Source organism: Heteronotia binoei, chromosome 7, assembly GCF_032191835.1.
Source record: "Heteronotia binoei isolate CCM8104 ecotype False Entrance Well chromosome 7, APGP_CSIRO_Hbin_v1, whole genome shotgun sequence".
Taxonomy (NCBI): domain Eukaryota; kingdom Metazoa; phylum Chordata; class Lepidosauria; order Squamata; family Gekkonidae; genus Heteronotia; species Heteronotia binoei.
In genome coordinates, this window is record NC_083229.1 from 85,643,361 (window position 1) to 85,662,907 (window position 19,547).

General features: G+C 42.8%; 1 protein-coding gene across 1 annotated transcript in view; it reads right to left on the reverse strand.

Annotated features, from left to right (window-relative positions):
* The window catches only part of LAMA1 (laminin subunit alpha 1), a 167,779-nt gene extending 151,082 nt beyond the window's left edge, over positions 1–16,697 (reverse strand). The window contains exon 1 of the mRNA XM_060243976.1: positions 16,581–16,697. Within this exon, the coding sequence (XP_060099959.1) occupies positions 16,581–16,653 (73 nt within the window). The 5' untranslated portion in view covers positions 16,654–16,697. The remainder of the gene's footprint in view (positions 1–16,580) is intronic.
* Between the last annotated feature and the right edge of the window lie 2,850 nt (positions 16,698–19,547).

Below are 19,547 nucleotides of genomic sequence, written 5' to 3' on the forward strand. Positions count from 1 at the left end.
ACCCTGCCAGCCCTAGGGCTGGGGTGAGCGGGCCAGCCCTAGTGCCGCAAAGGTTGGGGACAACTGTCTTACAGAATGGACAGCTTTGAGTGACAGGCTACTCCAAACACTCTGATCAGCCAACTCCAGCTAAGGGCAGAAAATTTTATTAGCTGGATGCTGATGGGGAATGGACAGATTCCTGATTTGAGAGAAGAGAGATGATTCTGTACCTTAACTGTTGATGAAGAATTCAGCTCCATCACGGAGCAGTCTAAGGTAGCTGCCTCAGACACTGCACTGGGGTGGGGCATTGGAGCCAGCAGGCTCTGCTTAGAAGCCCGCACCACCAAGAACTTGAAGTGATGGCAGCTGCATCACAAGGCTAAGGATGATTCCCTGAGCTGCCTGAGACTTAGGAAGCAGTGGGTGAAAGCAATCACGGAGAGGTGGGAAGGTGCTGTGAGCGGTCAATCCAAGCTCTGCAGAGAGAAGTCTCCCAGTTGGCCAACCCCCTCACCATGCAAGCTGCATGGGGAGGAATCACCTGGCCATGCTAGCCACATGGAGAAGATACGCCCCTCCAGCCAAGCCCTTCACCATACAAGCCATATAGAGAGGAGGTGCCCAGATAGCCAAGCCCCTTGCCATGCAATCTGCTTGAGGATGAGGCATCAGCACACCTGCCATGGCCCTAAGCCACACAGGCTGTGATCATACATGCTAAATAATGCAGTTTCAATCCACTTTCAATGCACTGGATTTGAAACTGGATTTTGCCAGTTCACATAGTAAAATCCAGTTGGAAAATGTGTGATCGCAGTCACAGTGAGGAAAACACCAGTGCATAGCTGGCTGGACAAGTAGGCTTCAGCAGCTGGGTTTTTTTCTTCTTCCTGCCCCTATGGGAGGGTGGTGAACCTGCCTGGAGTGATTCTAGGGGCCCATCCGTGAATTATTCTTGGGGCCACAGAAATACTAAGACCATCCCTGGTTTCATCAGATGTGTATGTGGGCTACATAAACAAGGAAAGATAGTTGAAGAAATGTTTAAACTGACAAGATTGTATTTAGTTCACATAAATACAAGGCACAACATTGACTCTAGCTGTTAACTCTCTAAGAATACTGGAGAAGAATGTAATCGTTATGTCTGTCTCGTTAAATAAAACAAATCTGTTGTTTTTCTTCATCACTCTCTAGCCAAAACTGTCTCTCTTGCCACAGTGAAGATACATTTTTAACAATGAAGTCTTTTGATTCTTTCCCTGGCATATCACTTATTTCACTTGCCAAACAGATATCACCTCTGAAACATTCCTACTGCATGTGGCTTCATTTTTTACCTTAGAATAGGTGCTTACCTCATTCTGTTTTAAGACTTTGGCCTTGAGAATCTACCTGGGATGAGATAAGGAGCAGGCCACCAGCTCACACAAGGTACAAGATGAAAAGTAAATTAGCAGTTAGCTCAGGCCTAAAGTTTTCTCTGCATGCCTCAAAAAGTACAAAACATTTACATAACATAGGTAAAGGTTTAATTATTTCACCACACATTTATTGCACCACTCCAGATTTACTCAATATAAAGTAAAGTGACAGTGTCTAGGCAATAGGTTCCCAAAGTTATTTGGCCAAATGCCCCCTTTTCAGAAAAAAAAAAAAACACTCAGAGCCCCCCTGGAAATCTTCAGCTCCAACTAGCACAATGGGAAGGTGCCACCGCCCAGCCTCTTTCAACCCAAAAGCAGCAGGTAGCGGTAAAATGAGGCGTTCTTCAGAGGCTTCCTTGGAAGGCAAAGTTTGCCCTGCAAAGAAAAAGTTTGACCTGCAAAGAAAAGCAGTGGCACAGCAGTGCCTTCCCGGGCTCTCAATCATGCCACATAGGAAGGGGGAGTAAGGAAGTGCCCAGCATTACCCCCTGGCAGGGTGGCACCCTAGGTGGCTGCCTACCCCACCTACTCCCACGCACTGGTCCTACAGAAGACACTGTTTCTCAGGCATTGCAGTTGGCTGAAATCTACAGAAAGTGCAGAAGGTGGAGGAAAAGGTGAAAGACCTAGATACAAGAATAAAGTAGATTCCACTATGCAAAAAATGCAGGAGAAAGCATTATTAGCTGACTGTAAATTAATGGAGAATCAAATACAAATGGAAAAATTTCAAAAGCAAGATAGAACAATAATTTGGTATATGCTTTCAGCTGCACGGACATTATATGCATAAATGTGGAAACAAGACAAAATACCAGAAAAGTGGGAATGGACTTTGAAAGTCATGCATTGGAGTGAAATGGACAAACTTACATGAATCTTAAAAGAACAAGATCTAGAGAAATTTAAAAGCGAGTGGAGAAAGTTTCAAAAATATATTGAAAAACAATGGAACGTTAAAGGACATTTGGTGATCTTTGACAATGGTTAATCTTTAAAGAAACTATATATGGATTACAGTTTAAAAAAACAGAATTATTGGATTATAACTTTTTCGTTTACTTGTTAACGAATAAGAAGAAATACCATGAAGATGAATTATAATTATAACCTTTGGGCTTTTTAGAGAAAGATTCTTTAATAGATAGAGTTTATTACGTTATAACAAACTAAATTAAATAGTAATATGGAGATGTTTGTTAAGGGGGAAGGCACTGCTGGGGGTCACCAAAAGGGGGGGTGGGATGGAGAAAATGTGATATATGTGTATTAACATTTAATGACAAATGATAACGTACCATTACAATATATTACCTTATAATAAATTGTTTTAACCAAAGAACATGTGATTTTCAAACCAAACTGTTCGAACCTTGAACAAGGTAAAGTCCGGGACAGGTTCTGGCGCCTCTAGGCAGAAGCCTGTTCCCCCGCCCCTCCTATTCCTTATTGCGCACACAAAGCGCGCACAGCCCAATGACGTTACCAGAAGTGACGTTATTGGGCTGCTCGTACTTTGCACTCTCCTCGGCCCCTCTCCTGCTTCAAAGGGAGCCAGCTGGCTCCCTTTGAAGAGGGGGGGGCAGCCTGAGCGCTCGCAAAGAAGTGTCATTGGATGCCAGCGAGCACAGGGAGACGTAGGCTGGCAGGTGCGGGAAAGCTGGCGAGGTGCGGGGAGATGGAGGCCAGTGGGGCATATGGGAATGGAGGCCAGCAGGGCATGGGGAGACAAAAGGCAACAGGGGGCACCTGAGGCAGCCATCTACTTGGCCTACTCCCACACGCCGGACCTGACTAAGTAGCAGACAAAAAGGAGCCCTCTATTTTTGTTAATTGGAATTTTTCTCTAAATTAGAAATTCTGGAGCCCTCCCAGAAATATGATGTTTTGACACCTCCCACTCTTCTCTTCCCTTCTCCCTTTATGCTTCCACTGCCCCCTTATTTTTATTCAGCACCCCCCAATTGCACCCAAAGCTACTACTGCCCCCCTGGATCGTTCCAGCACCCCCCAGGGGGCAATATCGCCCACTTTGGGAAACACTGGTCTAGGCAGTGAATGTGGCTTGAGTTAAAAGTAGCACTGGTAACATGAAGCAGTCTTACAACCCTTTCAAGCAAGAACATATTTGCTCAACCTACAGCCTCACTATCTTAGTTTTAAAATAGCTGCAAATATTTGGAAGGAATTAGTCTGACTGGTTTTCTTTTCCTGAAATGCACACTTGATGCATTAAGCAGCCATATTGCCAGATGCCAAGTAGAAATTCTGCCAATACACAATTCCTACACAGGAATAAAACAGCAATCATGATAAAATTCCTCATTTGGTTATGCACCAGATTCAAGCACACATCAAAGTTCTCTACAGACTTTGCCAGGATGACTTGTACAAGACAACATCAAAGAAACAGTTTTTAGCAACTCATCCTACATGCATACCAATATCATATTCTATCCACCTCATACTGCTTCTTTTAGTTTTAAGAAGATTACTAAAATCTAGGAAAAGTTAGACCCCATTTCAAAGGCTGCGAAAATCTATCACAGATGCAACAAATTCTGCAGCTATAAGAGTGATAGGTCTAACAATGATCAATGTTTTTGAGCCAAGGAAGATTTCTAGACTCAGAAAAGTAACAACATTCAAAAGTCACATATTACAGATTGTCTATCCTACCTGAACCACAATCACATACTCTATCAGAGTATGGTGTCTTAAGATACCACCCTGGCAAAACTCAAATGGTAGGGCATTAAGGTGTGCCAACATAAAGACACACCTATATCAAGGTATAGTCAAATATGAGCAGTAATCAGAAAACTCTCCATGTAGAAGAAGAATAAATTGAGTAGAAGAAGCACATCACACTCTACGGATTGTACTGTTAGGAAGGGACGGTGGCTGTAAGGAGAGCCCCCTACTTTTCATACATATGGACATTGTGATCACCAGTATGGTTGCCAGGGTGCCTGGAGTTTGACTCTCACACATCTGCTCTAAGAAGTGGACTTTGCTTACAGTTTCTAAGGCTTATGTGGATACTATAAGCCTCAGCTTTGCAGCAGCATTCTGCTCCTTGTGTGCCCAGTCTTGGCCGCTGCAGTAAAGGAAGCCATGCCACCATGAACTGTACAAGCAAACAGTTTCCAGCCTGTTTCCATGAACCAAGGGCTAACACCACCAGAATCCATCTTGCTTTCCTGATTCCATCTCCAGCATCTGCTTCAGCTTTTGCATAAGCTTATCCAAGCATACCCTGCCAGGCTGGACTCCATTCCTTCTTAGTGGGAAGCTCACGTACACACCCTGTGTCACCCTTGGTTCGCAAGCAACCCATCTGCCCCATGAATAGATTAACAGCTCAACTGATGTTCCTGATTGTCTGGCAAAGCCCTAGATAAAGGCCCCTGCCCAGAAGATGATGGGAAAAGAGGAAGAACATCTCCTGTCTCAACCAAGTCTTTTGTCTAACCCGGGTGATACCTAGGTCAATATTTGATTCCCTATTGTCACCTTCCCAGATAAGCCCATTTAACCTTAAGTATCTAGCCATTCCCATTCTTCTCCCAGTCTAACACCTTGGAGCCGCCTCAGGCCATGTTGCAACCTGGAAATTTCCAGGTTCACAGGACTAAGGCGAAGTTCATTGGTCAAAAGCAAACACCCAATTAGGTGTCACCAAGGGACTCGCCATTGGCTCTGCTAATGTCCAGCCTTCATGGTCATCACAGAGCCTCCCCTTTCTCCTCCCTGATACCTCCCATCCCCTGAGGGCTCAAGAGAGTCCTTATAACCTGTGGACTAGCTACCCACAGGTGTGCTTCTATCAGTAACCCACCTTCCGCTGCATAGATCCATCCCCGATTCCTGATCAGTTTCGGGTCCTTTCCCCATTCCCTCAATTGTCGCCACCAGAGCCTTCCTTGAAGACTACGAGAGGTAATATCGCCCTGTCTGTCTACCCTTATATGTTCCCCTATCAATCTATCTGTATTTCTTAGGACTGTGTGAATGTGTGATTGTATTGTATTTTTATCTTGTATGAAAGAACTATATTATTCTAAATAAATTACAATTGGTTTTATTAAATTAGAATCCTTTTATTGAGCCTGGTATATATTGGTAAAAAGATTCCTAGTGAGCCAGATGCCCACCTAACTAATTCCCCAACCTCGTTTTGAGGGCATTTCGGCTTACATGGCTCAGTGGTAGAGCATCAGCTTGGGAAGCAGAAGGTCCCAGGTTCAATCCCTGGCATCTCCAAAAAAGGGTCCAGGCAAATAGGTGTGAAAAACCTCAGCTTGAGACCCTGGAGAGCCACTGCCAGTCTGAGAAGGTTTATCTCAGTGGGAAACATAAGAGTCCCTTATTTTGTCAATCCAGATACGAGCCTCATATAAACTGTGCACAACCACCTTGACGTTAAACAGTCTGGTGGTGGCTGAGATGTACTGAGCTCCAGAAGAATTTTTTAAAAGACAGATCATATTTGATGCCACTGTAGCCAATCCTTTAATATGAGCAGCTTGCACTGACCAAGCAACTCTCTGGTCAAACCTACCAGCCCCCTAAGTATTTCAAGTAGGGGACCTCACTATCATTACCGTGAATTTTCCACCTGTGGTGTACATGCATTCCCCCCCCCCACTTAAAAAAAAAGATCTTCAATTTTTGACCATTAACTCTCAGGCATCTCCCAGACAATAAGAGACAAAAGCCTCTATCAGAGAGGACAGTCCTGATATTGTTCTTAATAGGAGAACCACATCATCAGCAAAAAGTAGGATAGGAACTTTAAAGTTAGCAATGGATGGAGAATTAACAGTCCTGGGCAGATAGTTCCAGGTGGGCAGCCGTGTTGCTTGTATGCTAATTTGCTGTTCAACCTCTGTCTTATATGTATGGACTGGTAAATTTCATTTCACTTTGTCTGAGGTGTGCCTGCACAGGAAAGTTCACACTTTGAATAAAAGTGTGTTGGTCTTAAGGCTGCCACTGGACTCCCACATAGTCCTGGGAAGAGACAGCAGAAATCATATTGTTGATATAGAAATTAAACAATAAAGATGCCAGCAAACACCCCTGATGAGCTCCCTGCTACAGAGAAATTATGTTGGAAAGTTGTCCATCTAACCAATGGTGGACTTGTGCAGTAGGATTCTCAATCAAAGCCAACAGTCTCATCAATAGATTTTAGTTTTCGCTTCTGCCATAATCAAGCATAAGGTAGGATATCAAAATCCGTCTTCAAATCCATGAAGGCAGCAGCAAGGATCTCCTGACACTTGATTGTATATTTATTAAGAACTGTAATGTCAGAAGATCATCTTGCCTAAAACCAGTCTGTTGTATTGACAGTTCACACAAAGAAAAAAACTAAAACAGGGAACAGTTTTTGGGGAAAATATGGAGAAAGATGCGCACATATGTATGGATGTCTTGCATCCACAGTCTTTGTAAATCAGGATCACTTTCGGAGATTTGCTATAGAATCGTTATGTTTAACATAAATAAAAAAAAATTAAGTTTTGTTTGTTCTTGTCATGGAAAGGCTGTTAAATAGAGGACAATCACTTTCACAATTATTATTTTCATTTCATTAAAAAATCATCAGTAAAGCTCTGAAATCATGACACAAAATACTTATTTACAAAAGCCCTATATAAAACATAAGTAACTTTACTGAGTTAATGTATGGGAGATTCTTTGAACTCTTAAAATGTGCTACGTAAATACTTAATTTTATTAGATGAAACTGCTGCAATGCACTTTTTACATGTGGTTGTAATAAAACTGGGTGACCTCTTCCCCTCCAGACATTCTAAGAAATAACTGTGGCATACTCAGCAGGCTAAAAAGAATATGATATAGAAAACAGATGATTTTAGATATATCAGGATCAAAAGGATACAATTATGCAGATTTTTTATCCGCAACGTGAACATAAAGCACGCATCATCTGGTTTGCAAAATAGTATGCAATACTTTGGTCAACATTCTGGCATAGTTAAATTCCAAAGAGGAAGCAATAAAACAAAAAAACCTGCAGGCAACTCAACTATTTCTGAGATTAAGGTGATCTCATTGAAGCCCACAGCCTAAACTCTTTCAAGTTACTGACCACAAGATACCCCACAGAGAGCTCTTCTTGTCACTTGAACAGTCACTGCAGACTGTGGACAATACAGAGAAGAAGAAAAAACTAATATACAAGAGGCAAACCAGTGGTGTATGTAGGCTGACTTTCAAAATAATCCCAGGAGATAATATAATACATGCAATTGCAGACAGATAGCACAACAATGATGAGAAATCCAAGTCCATTTCAAGAAAAAAATAGTTAAGCCAACTTCATAGTGTGCAAAATGAAGGAGTCACAAAACTATCAACTTGTCAAAAGAATATATCTTGTTTTGCAATCCTATCTTCAAACATAATACTTTTTAAGGAAACACTTATTATTATATTGCTTATTGGTATTAGTCTATTTTCTAAATATGCTTAATAAAACAGAAAAATCTTTCAGTTCTACTTGGGAATGCTATAGGGATTTCAACTGCTGTAAGATCTTCCTAGGGATCCATAGTGTAAAATCTCTTGGACTGAATTCAGACACCCAGTTTACATTTTAAAAAGCACAAAGACAATTTGTGCCAGACTCATGTATACACCTGGCTCCTCCCTCCTCATGGTGAGCTTGATAACAGAATGGTGGTTTAAGGATAACTATGGTGACCTGTGACTAGAGATGTGAAGGCCCAGGGAGCGTACAGAAAAAACTGGGGGGGGGGAGGGGGACACATTTTTCCACCCTGTTTTTTCCCTGAGGAAGTTTTCCAACTTCTCCAATGGAAAAATTGGAAATTTCAGGGAGTACTGAAAAAGACTCCTAAGAAATATTTTCTTTTTGAATCAGTGAAGAGCATTTCAAGACAAGGTGGGCATGCTGTAGACTTACATAGCTCTTGAATCCAAGATGCATTTCTGCACCCATAAGGATACCTAAGCTTCATGAGAGGCACATACAGGGCTTTCACTGCTTTTCAACCTTCTGTGGTCCTTTTGACCTGCTGTGGTTGTCCTTTTCACCTCTCCTTCAAACTATTGTGACATTTACCCACAAACTAGGTAAAAAGTAACATATTGCCCTACCTTACTGGATGGAGAAAAAAGTTCAGAAGGAGGTAGGACAGAAACTACATCCAAACCTCAGAGAAAACTGTTTAATTGTGAACTTAGTTGTCTATAACCAGATAGCAAAAATAGGTACATGTGCTAAAATAGTATAGATTGAGTGCATCAGTTTACAATTTTCTATCTAGTTGAAAACATATTTCCAGTCTTGATTGTACAAAGCTAAGCCATTTACTGCTACCAGTGATAGCAATGGAAAGAAAACACCAGTGTATTCTTTATTTAAATATTTATATCTTGCCCTTCCCATAACTAAAGGCAGCTTTCAAATTTAATTTTAGAAAAGCATAATAAATCACCACATATCCCCTCCCCATCTAAAACTTCACTACAACCCACACTTCATTTCAAGCCTTAGCAAGCAGAGTAGACTTTCAGTGCCTCTTTAGACTCAGTGTCCTCCTCATCTCCTCAGAGAGACCATTTCATAGGGTGGGAGTAGGGTTGGCATTTTCTCTCCAGCAGGGGGATTTGGGGATATTCTGGGAGGAGGTGGGGCCATCCATGATGCAATGACATCATGCAGACCAATGTCGTCTTGTCAGGGACACAGTGCCCCACACGCAAGCACCCTGCTTTTTTTCCATTTAAAAAGAACCTTCCTTTTAGACGGTTGGGGAAAATGCAGGCACCATATGCACCTGCCCTGCAAGCGGCAAATTTGCCACTTGCAGGGCAGACATGCCCAGCACCTGCTTTTTAAAAGTGGGGCTGTGGATGACTGTTGGGGGTGGCATTTCCCCTGACCAGCGCTAGCTGGCCAGCTTCTAGTGGGAACCTGGAAATCAAGGGATCCCCAGCCCCCATCTGGGGACTGGCATCCCTAGGTGGGAGCTATGCTAGAAAAAGGCATGAACTTTGTTTGACACCTGGTGAGCTACCCTAAGCAAAGGGTACATCTGTGCATGCAAGCAAGGACCATACCTGGTACATGTGAACACCTGGGAAGAGGTTCTTTTAATATATGTAGGCCCTAAATCATGAAAAGCTTTAAAGTTCATAACCAGCCCCCTGAATTGAACTAAGAAGCAAACTAGCAGGCAAAATATGTTCCCGTAGGCTATTACCTAACAGTAACTGGACTGCTGCATTCTGAACCAGCTGGGGTTTCTGGGCTAAACGAACACCTGCTTTCATATGTCATAGATAATTGGAGTTAATTCCAAACCACCTGTGCTTCATTGGTTTCCATATGAAAAGAGGCAAGGAACAGGAAGGAACCAGATGATTCATGATCTTTGCACAATCCAGGTTCATGCACATTTGGTTATCCTGGATGTCTGAATTTAGCCTCTGTGCTACTGTGGTTAAGATATAAAGGCAGGTCCAGAATCTTGGGCATGATCATCTTCTGGGACTGATGAGCACAAAGAGAAAACTCAACCTGCATCTTATTTTAAACTATTGTTTTCAAAAGATTATGTAAGTCAAAACAGAAAAAGGAAATGATATCTAAGAATTCAGGTTTTCACGGCTGGTAACATCATTAAGATTTGTAGAATCTTCGGGATCAAGTGCCGTGTTCTACTGGAGAAAGTTTGGAAGGAAAACTTTCTCCAGTAGAACACGGCACTTGATCCCGAAAGATTCTACAAACCCTAAGAAATGATATCTGTTATGTATGTGCCTTAAAATATGTGATTCCTGCTGCCTCATTGGAGCCAGAAGAGCAGAGCTTAGGGACTGGAGAACAATGGGGAGTGGGATCCAAATACCTGCTGCCCTACACCAATCACAGACCCTGCCTGTTTGAATGAACCAATGGCAAGCTTGCATGGGAGCTTAAAGTTGTATATAGGTTTGGGCCACATGCCCTTTGTCAGTTTTGTTGGAAGCAGCCATTACCATGCTGCCTCTAATAAAGAGCTGTTATCACTGTTACCTCGTCTCCTTGATGCTTTAAACCCACCATATAATAATATCCAAATACCATGATTTGTTCCTCATACAAAACAGAGAACTCCACTGGAAATACTGATTTAAAAATTGAAGCAATGACAAATAATAACATATTTAGCATTTCTTTCCCAATTTGATTTACACATTCTAAAACCAAAATAAATACTCTTGTACATCAAAGGATGATATAATGGTCTCACTTTCCAGCACTTTTCCCTAACCTATATTCTATACTTCTTTGTTCTTTCATGAAGGAAATCAGCATGGAGTGCCTTGAGGACAGCAGCTGCAAAACCCTTAAAACAAAAGCCAGAAGGGTGAAGGGTCTTCTTTAAAAAACAACAAAACCTTCCATGGTATTGAGCCCTGTAAATACCAACAACTAATCAACACATGCTGATAATCTTTCAGTATATATGAGACACCATTTTGCTTGAGGACATGAACGAAAGTATTTATTACTGACAAGGGGCTTTTTATGTTAATCTTCGGTCTCCTTAGAATGCATTCATAAGATTTTTCTGTATCACATATTCTTCTATACTCTTGTGTAGAACAAATACTTTGTTGCTCTAACTCAAGTTGAAAAATAGCTCAGGTTCACTCTCTAAGACAGTCCAAAAATAGAAATTAAGGAAACTCTTAGCATTCCCTCTAAAGAAGTGGCACATGGGGTTCTTTGCCTTGCACAATTTGCATGAGAGACATCCATTGCATAAACTAAAGTATGACCTCTCCTCCCATGCTTCAGGGGAGCTTCCTCTGTTTTATTTTTTTCTATCCCACCTATCTTTTCTTTTAATCAACCTCCACCTTATTTTTAAAAATGAACATTTCAGAACAGTTGTAAAACTGTTCTGGAGACTGGATGGAGCTGCCAGTGATATCATTGACACTAGCCAACACTTTGCTGCAAATGTAGGAAAAGTTATGTGCATATTGGAAAATGCAGCCCATCCAAATGAGCCCCATTGCCCTTTCAGATCTATGTTCTCCATAACAGCAGCACAGTATTTTACACAGCTTACACCCAGGGCTTCTTTTTTTTTAGCAGGACTTCTTTTGCATATTAGGCCACACCCTCTGATGTAGCCAATCCTCCAAGAGTTTACAGGGCTCTACTGTAAGCTCCAGGAGGATTGGCTACATTAGGGGTGTGTGGCTTAATATGAAAATCTGCTACAAAAAAAAGCCCTGCTTACACCACTGTTGCAGCTACACTAATTTAAATGATAGATCAGTAACTTTAAGTATATAGTGCACACATTGCAGAGCCCCAGTCCAACCAGGTGAATGTATGCAGCTTTATATGTTTACCATGGGAAAGAACAGTGTAATACTAGACTATATGCATTAATTATCAGAGTTCACCGCTCATCTGAGATTTCTACCCAATTCATTTCAGTGCCTGGGAATATAAGGGCAAAATGTTAGGATGGATCTGCACTCTAGTGCTAGAGCAAGAATAACAACAGACAGGCAAAACTTTTCCATTCCATTGCAAATATTTGTAAGTGCAGTAAATATACAATTGCAAGGTGGAATTAGAACAAAAAATAAGCAAAATATGGTCACAGCTATTGTGGGTTGTGCATGATCAGCATTTTTCACAAGGCAACAACGTTGATATTATAGGTTCTTTATTTTCTGTCAGCAAATATAATCTCAGTTAGGAAGCAACCTAAACAGGTTTCATTTTATTGTTTCATTTTATTCAATGGGGCTTACCCCTGGCAAAAATGTTCCTAGGATTGCAGCCTAAGTATATTGTATAGCAAAACAGGAAAGTGGGTTTTATTAATTTCATTGTATTTAAAACTGCAGATATGCAGAGCTTCAACAGTGTATATGTTCAGCAAATTTATTGTGAGCATTTGGATTTTTCCTGCATTCTTGAGATTGTTTTTGGATTAGCACTGTTAGATAAAAAAGGAGCACTGAGGTTCCATAAACTGTTATCCCAAAAAGGATTTTGATAGCCATCAATTCCATGAATGCGCAGACATCTTTTCCAAAAATGGGAGTCAGTCCCTTTACAGAAGCAAACCAGGAAGCTATAGTTTCCATTTAAAGACAATAATCCTTCTCTTACAACCTTTTGCCTTAAATAAAACTTTGTTGATCTAAAAGCTGCTGATTAATTCAAACTTTGTTCTAACCTCTTACAGACACTCCAATGAAAAGGGCTGCCAATCCCCAGGTGGGGGTAGGGGATCCCCTGGTTTGGAGGCCCTCCCCCCACTTCAAGGTCATCAGAAAGTGGGGAGGGAAATGTCTGCTGGGCGCTCCATTATTTCTACGGAGGATTCCTAATGGAGAATGGATCCATGGGTATCTAGGGCTCCAGAGGGGCTGTTTTTTTCAGGCAGAGGCACCAAATTCGCAGCATAGCATCCAGTGCCTCTCCCCAAAATACCCACCAAGTTTCAAAAAGATTTACCACAGGGTCCAATTCTATGAGCCGCAAAAGAAGGTGCCCCTATCCTTCATTATTTGCAATGGAGGAAAGGCATTTAAAAGGTGTGCGGTCCCTTTAAATGTGATGGCCAGATCTCCCTTTGGAGTTCAATTGTGCTTGTCACAACCTTGCTCCTGGCTCCACCCCCAAAGTCCCCAGATATTTCTTGAATTGGACCTGGCAACCCTACCAATGTACCCACAAAGCTATTATTTTTTCACATATATGTACAAGTCTTCCCCATTAACTTTTATGGAGGAAGCAGTTCTCCATACACATTATTCACTCTTTCTATGCTCTGTTCCACGGAAGTGCATGGGAAATATCCACATTTATGTATCAGAGCATATACTAGGCCCTGAATAAGATGAAGTGGCCTATATGAGGGAATGTGTAATCCATGTTTCTTTGATACTCAGGATATTCTACGTTAGATTTCCAGACAAAGTTCAAGGTACTGATATTATTAACCTATACATAGGGTTGCCAGGTCCAACTCAGAAAATATCTAGGGACTTTGGGGGTGGAGCCGAGAGAAACTGGGGGTGGAGCCAGGAGACTTTCCCATTCCCTAAAATAAATTTTAAAAATTCAGCAATGCAGTATTTTTAAGAGCAGACTGATGTTTGTAAAATTCTTGTTGCTTGTTTACAGTTCAATAAAGTGTTTATTTGTTATTTTACTAAGTCAATAAAACATTTGTTCTTGTCTTGCTTGATTAAGATAAACAGGATGACCAGTAATTTCCAAAGGACATAAGCTACCTGAAGCCAGAGTACTGCTTTTCTCATTTCCTGTGCAGGATGAACTCCCAATACTGTGTCTAATAGCATTAACATTGTGCTTGCACACGAAAGCTTATGCCTTGAATAAAACTTTGTCCTAAAGATGCCACTGAATTCAAACTTTGTTCTAACATTAACAATGTTAATTAACAAACGTAAGAGTTCAGCTGACATACTTCAGATGCCAACAGCTATTCCAGCTGGGCCAATATTTTTATTTCAAATTAATCCTTTGTTCAGAAAATTTCCATTTACTGTTCTCAAAATATCAACATCTACATTTAGCCATCTTTAAAAATGCCTCATAAATTTCAGAGTGCAGATCTCACAAGATTGCACTAAGATTCACTCAGAAAAGAAAAATGTACGACTTGTTGATCTGCAGTGATGCTCATTATGTGAAGTGATGCTCTTACTCAGGAAAACAGAAATACTTCCTTTATCAGAAAATACTCAAAGGCCCCCAGAATCCACTTGGAAAAGCCCCCCCCCCCCATACATGTAGTATCTGTGCCCATCTGGAACCCTCACTATTTAATATTGCTTAGGATGGTCCCAGTAACTTTGGCTTTACAAAGGCCCTAAGGAAATTCTCCTCTATTCTTGTGGACCAGTTTGTCACTGGCAAATGTGACAGGAGCCAATTTTGTGTTTTACCTCAGCAGGCTCTCTTATCTATTTAATTGCGCACACAATCTACTCACATGGGCAGTGTAATGTCAGAGGACAAACCCATGGCGTTGTGGGGGGAGTCCATTTATGGCAACTGACTTTCCATGTCAGTGGGATCCCCAGATGCACCATTATACTGTTTATGTCAGCAGAAGCAGTTATCATGCGGTAGATGTCAACAGCCAGAATATACTTCTGGTTAACACTATAGTCAGGAGATAAATGTGTTTTCATTATTTTGCTTTTCATCAATTTGAAATGCATATACTGAACATCATAGGCATCTATCTTGGCTTGGAATATCCTTTCTAGCCAGCATTGTAAATCTGGTTTAAAAACCCTGTCAGAAATTTTAAGTATTACATCAGAACAGACTGACAGGTGTTCGTTTGCCGCTGCAAATTAAAACAAAGCTCAGTGCCACTTTAAGCACTAAAAGAAATCATTTCATCATAAACTTTCAGGAGTCAGAACTCCCTTAATTCAGCTGCATCTCTCTAATTCACAAAAGTTTGTGCTGGATTTTTAGTCTTTAAATTGCCATTGGATTATATTTTAAATTGGCAGTACATAATACGTGCATTTAATCTGTCATTTTAAAACTGTTTTGAATTCCTATATGTGACACACTTCACTAAAATATCATATTTGTTTAAAAATTTCTAGTCTTCATGGGTGTGGATTATTTCTTTTAAGGAATGTTGCTCTGCTGTCATTCCCCTTGCTCACTAGCCCCAATAGGTGAGCACAAGAATTACATCTACTGTGAATTCTAGTTTGAGTGCTTCAAAAAGCGCACAAAAGCAGTCTGACTGAATAAAAATTATCCCCTCCTGGGAACAACACCGCTTACATGCATCACTAGTCTGCGATTCAGCAGCTCTTTTGCAGCCTGAGTGTGAGCGCCAGATCTATCTAATCCTCAAAGTGGATGTGGCCAAAAATCCAGTATGAAGGAACTTGGGATAGGAAGAAAGCCAGCATCTTCAGTCCCCAAAAGAAGTCCTGCATGTCTGAGCGTGCAAATCCAGGAGGAGCAAGACAGTTTGAGAAGGCAAGAGGATAAGGCTGTCAGTCTGGCTGTGAGACAAGGAGAGAGCCTTTGTAAAGAGCTTTCCCTCCCCATTCATTCGCAACGCAAAAACCATAACAGTGGGGAGGAGAGGGATAATAACAGCTTGGCAGCATCAAACTGATCTTAACACTTTTCAATATCAAGGGTGGAAAAGTTTTGAAGACGGTAAATTGTACAAAGAGAAGAATTCCAGACTAATCTGTAGGGGAGCCTTTAAATCGGCCAATTTCCCCTAACTTCAAAGCACCTCCGCCCCAAATTTTAGCTCCCACAAAGCCAAAGGGGCGGCCCCTTCGTCTTCCAGAAGAGGAGAGAAGAACCCCCTTCGCTGCCAGCAGATGAGATGAAAGAGCAGGCACGGGGGAGAGAAAAGAGGGGCTGTAAATTACAAGCAGGGACTCCGAAAGGAAGCGGACAATTGAGAAAGCCCTGTGGGAGAGGAAGGAGTAGGAGAAATAAGGCGATGCCAAGGAAAAGGGAGATCAAGGAAAGAGTGTGGGTGTTTGATTTCAGGGAATACTGGGGAACTTCACACTTTTGTTTCTTCCCAAAGAGTACATCCAACAAGAAAAGCGTTCACTGAGCCATGTAGACAGCCGGATCTCGAATGCAATGAACTTTCCTTCAGATCAAACGTTGCACGTGGTCACCAGAGAATACTGATCGGCATTTACTTGTTTCCTCTCCCCGGTCTGAGCTTGATGGCATCTACGGCATTCCTCCGCACCGACAAGCCCCCCGCGTCCCCTTCCCACCTCAGCTCCCTGAAATGAATCCCGCCGGGACAAGAACTTTGCAGCTCCGCAGCCGATTCCTTTGAGACTGAGGCTGCTCGGCCGGCATTGCCCGTGAGCCACTTCCTCCGCTCCTCCGCCTGGCTGCGCTTAGCTCAGAGGAGCGAGGGCTCTGGGGGGATACTGCTTTCGAGAGCCACCCAGGGAAAGCCCCCTCAGAAGCTCGGGGAGAGAGGTCTGCCCAGGGAGCCCAGGCTCCCAAAGTGCTCTTCAAGGGCCCAGCCGGGCATTGTGGAGGGGTCCGGGGACTAAGCTGGGGGGAGGGGAGGCGTCCAGCGGCATGCTCACCTCGAAGCTGGCATTCGGCCGCGACGAAGAGCAGCACAACCGCGAGCACGCGCAGCCACGCGCGGCAGCCCATGTCCACACGGCGCGCACAGCAGCGGCTCCACAGGTGGAAGGGCGGGAAGCCTCGGGCTGAGGGGAGAGCCGTCTTTGCTGCTCGCCGAGCCACGCCGAAAAAGCGCTGCTTTCCGTCTCGCGACCCTCTTTCTTTCTCTTTTCTCCCCACCCCCTTTTTTGTCACCCGCCCTTATCTCTGCCGCCCTCTGTTCGGCAGCCGCAAGGAAGCCTTCCATCCCTAGGAACTAGAGAGGGTCTGGCGGCGGAAGCCATTCTCAAAGGGGTAGGGAATTCCCTGAAGGCCCAGGGAGCTGGAGGGCCCAGAACTTCCGCTCAGGGATCCCTTCAGAGGAAGGCTGCTTTGGGGGACTAAAGTCAAAGGCACCGAGAACAATCTGTTGACAGTTCGGCACCATTCCCAATTGATACGTGGTTTCTCAATCCCCCCGCCATCCCCACCCCTGTCCGTGGTTTGTTCCAGCAATAGCTGTGGTAGCGAGGGACGCGTCGACCGGAATAGTTGCGGGTACGAGGGCGGGGGGGGGGGGTCGTTTTTGAGTCTCTGAGAGAGAGTGGGACTGTGGATCATCCCAAAGGGGAAAAAAGAAAAGCAGAGAAAATCATTACAGTTACTTGAGTGTATTCCATCACAGATTTTCATTCTATATCAAGTCTGTCTTTCTCTGTGAAGAACCATCAAGTAGTTTCTGACTTATTCTGAGCGTATGAAATTAATGACCACCGAAACGTCCTATCTTTAAGGGCCTTGTGCTGGTCTTGCAAACTGACGTCCGGGGCTTCTTTGCCTAAGTCAATCCATCTCATGTTGGCTCTTCCTTTTTTCCTGCTGCCTTCAACTTTCCCTACGACTATTGTCTTTTTCCAGTGAGTCTTGTCATCTCATAATGTGACCAGAGTTTCCTCATTTCAGCTTCTAGGGAAAGTTCAAGCTTAGTTTAACTTAGAACCCACTTATTTGTCTTTTTGGCAGTCCATGGTATGCCGAACACTCTCCTCCAGCACATTTCAGATTAATAAAGTGGATGGTGACGTGGATGGAGGATGTTTTGTAGACAACAGCAGTGCCAGTTCACCTAACCTTAGTACTATGCAGATAAGGCAATGTTAAACCACTTCTGATTATCTTTTACCTCAAAAACCAAATGATGAGACAATTGATTCCCCAGAGAGGCAAAATGCATGCTAAAATGAAGACCGCAAAATCTTTGTGTGAAACAGGATGGTGTTAGAGAGCACAAGTTTTCCTGGTTCTTCACTGCTCTGTTTCTGATCTTTCTGGAGGAGGGTAAGTGATGCAGTGAAAATGCCTAGGTATACATATATACACATATTTTAAACATAATATACATATTTTAATATAGTACATATTTTTAAAATATAGCAGGGAAAGGAAGAGAAACATCTGAATAAATGCAAGTTAACATGAATGGCACTGAGTATTTGAGGTAATACTAAATACTGAGCATTTGAGAGAAGATGGTTTCCATTTCTGCTCAGCATCCCCTTTTTAATTATTTGGGGCTCAGGTAAAGAGGTCTGAGCATGTGCGAGATTTATTTTATTCAGAACTAATCAAAGTTTGCAGCTGGTTAGATCATAAGGGATTGTCTGATGAGCATCAGCACATTTTACAAATGAAGCACTGTAGGAATGTCACACAACTCAGGGTTGATGTTCTCGCACCAGTCTTTCCAGTCTGTGCTGCTCTTCCGACTGTCAGTAGCTGCATTGCTTTATTTATATACATTATTCTTTACACAATCATTTACTAACAACATGCAGAATGAGACGACCGATGTTTACATAAGCTTGTTACCCCAAATGTGGATTCCAGGAAGGAGGTGAAAGGGCAGCTCATTCCGAGACCCTCACCATTCTTGCATAGGGCAAAGTACATGAAGGCTTAATGCTGCCTTCTGAGTCTTAAGATGGAGGCAGGACAAGAAGAAGAAGAAGATGAAGATATTGGATTTATATCCCGCCCTCCACTCCGAAGAGTCTCAGAGCGGCTCACAATCTCCTTTACCTTCCTCCCCCACAACAGACACCCTGTGAGGTGGGTGGGGCTGGAGAGGGCTCTCACAGCAGCTGCCCTTTCAAGGACAACCTCTGCCAGAGCTATGGCTGACCCAAGGCCATGCTAGCAGGTGTAAGTGGAGGAGTGGGGAATCAAACTCGGTTCTCCCAGATAAGAGTCCGCACACTTAACCACTACACCAAACTGGCTCTCCAAACAGGCCATTGCCCTTCCTTCAAAGCACATTCTGCATCTCACCAATTCCCCTGTTTACAAGGGCCATTCGATTGCCTATTGGCTACACTAAGAGTTAATGTATAGAACTGTGCATTGCTTTCACAGAATCATAGTCTTCTTGAAGAACTGTACTACTTGCCTAGAGGTACATCAACAACTGCCCACATGCATAGTTTCTCAATTGTTTCCACATTATGGCCACAGGTGCCTGAGGAAGTCAGGAAGATTCCCACTCTTCTGGCTTTCAGCAAGCTATATGAAACCAAATTATTCAAGAGACTTTTCTGTAAAGTAATAGAATTGCACTTTGCAAAATGGTTTAGAGTTATTTGGATAAATGATTAGGGACTGTGATCTACACTACTGTGTAAAGCTTGCTGTAAGATCCTACTTGTCAGATTCCGCTCTTCTGTAGGGTATGCTCTTTGCTCTCCATAGTTTCCCTAGATGAAGGGGGGGATGAGGAGGAGGCCCTCACTCCAGCCTCAGAATTGGGATGGTTCTGGTACCCAGGTCCACTTTCCTCCCTAAACTGGCTCACTGTTACCTTTCCTTCTAGGAGCTCAGTCCCTTCCTCCCTGGCCAGGTGTGATGCCTTCTTTTTTATGGGACTCCCTAGGCCCCACCCACCTCACCTG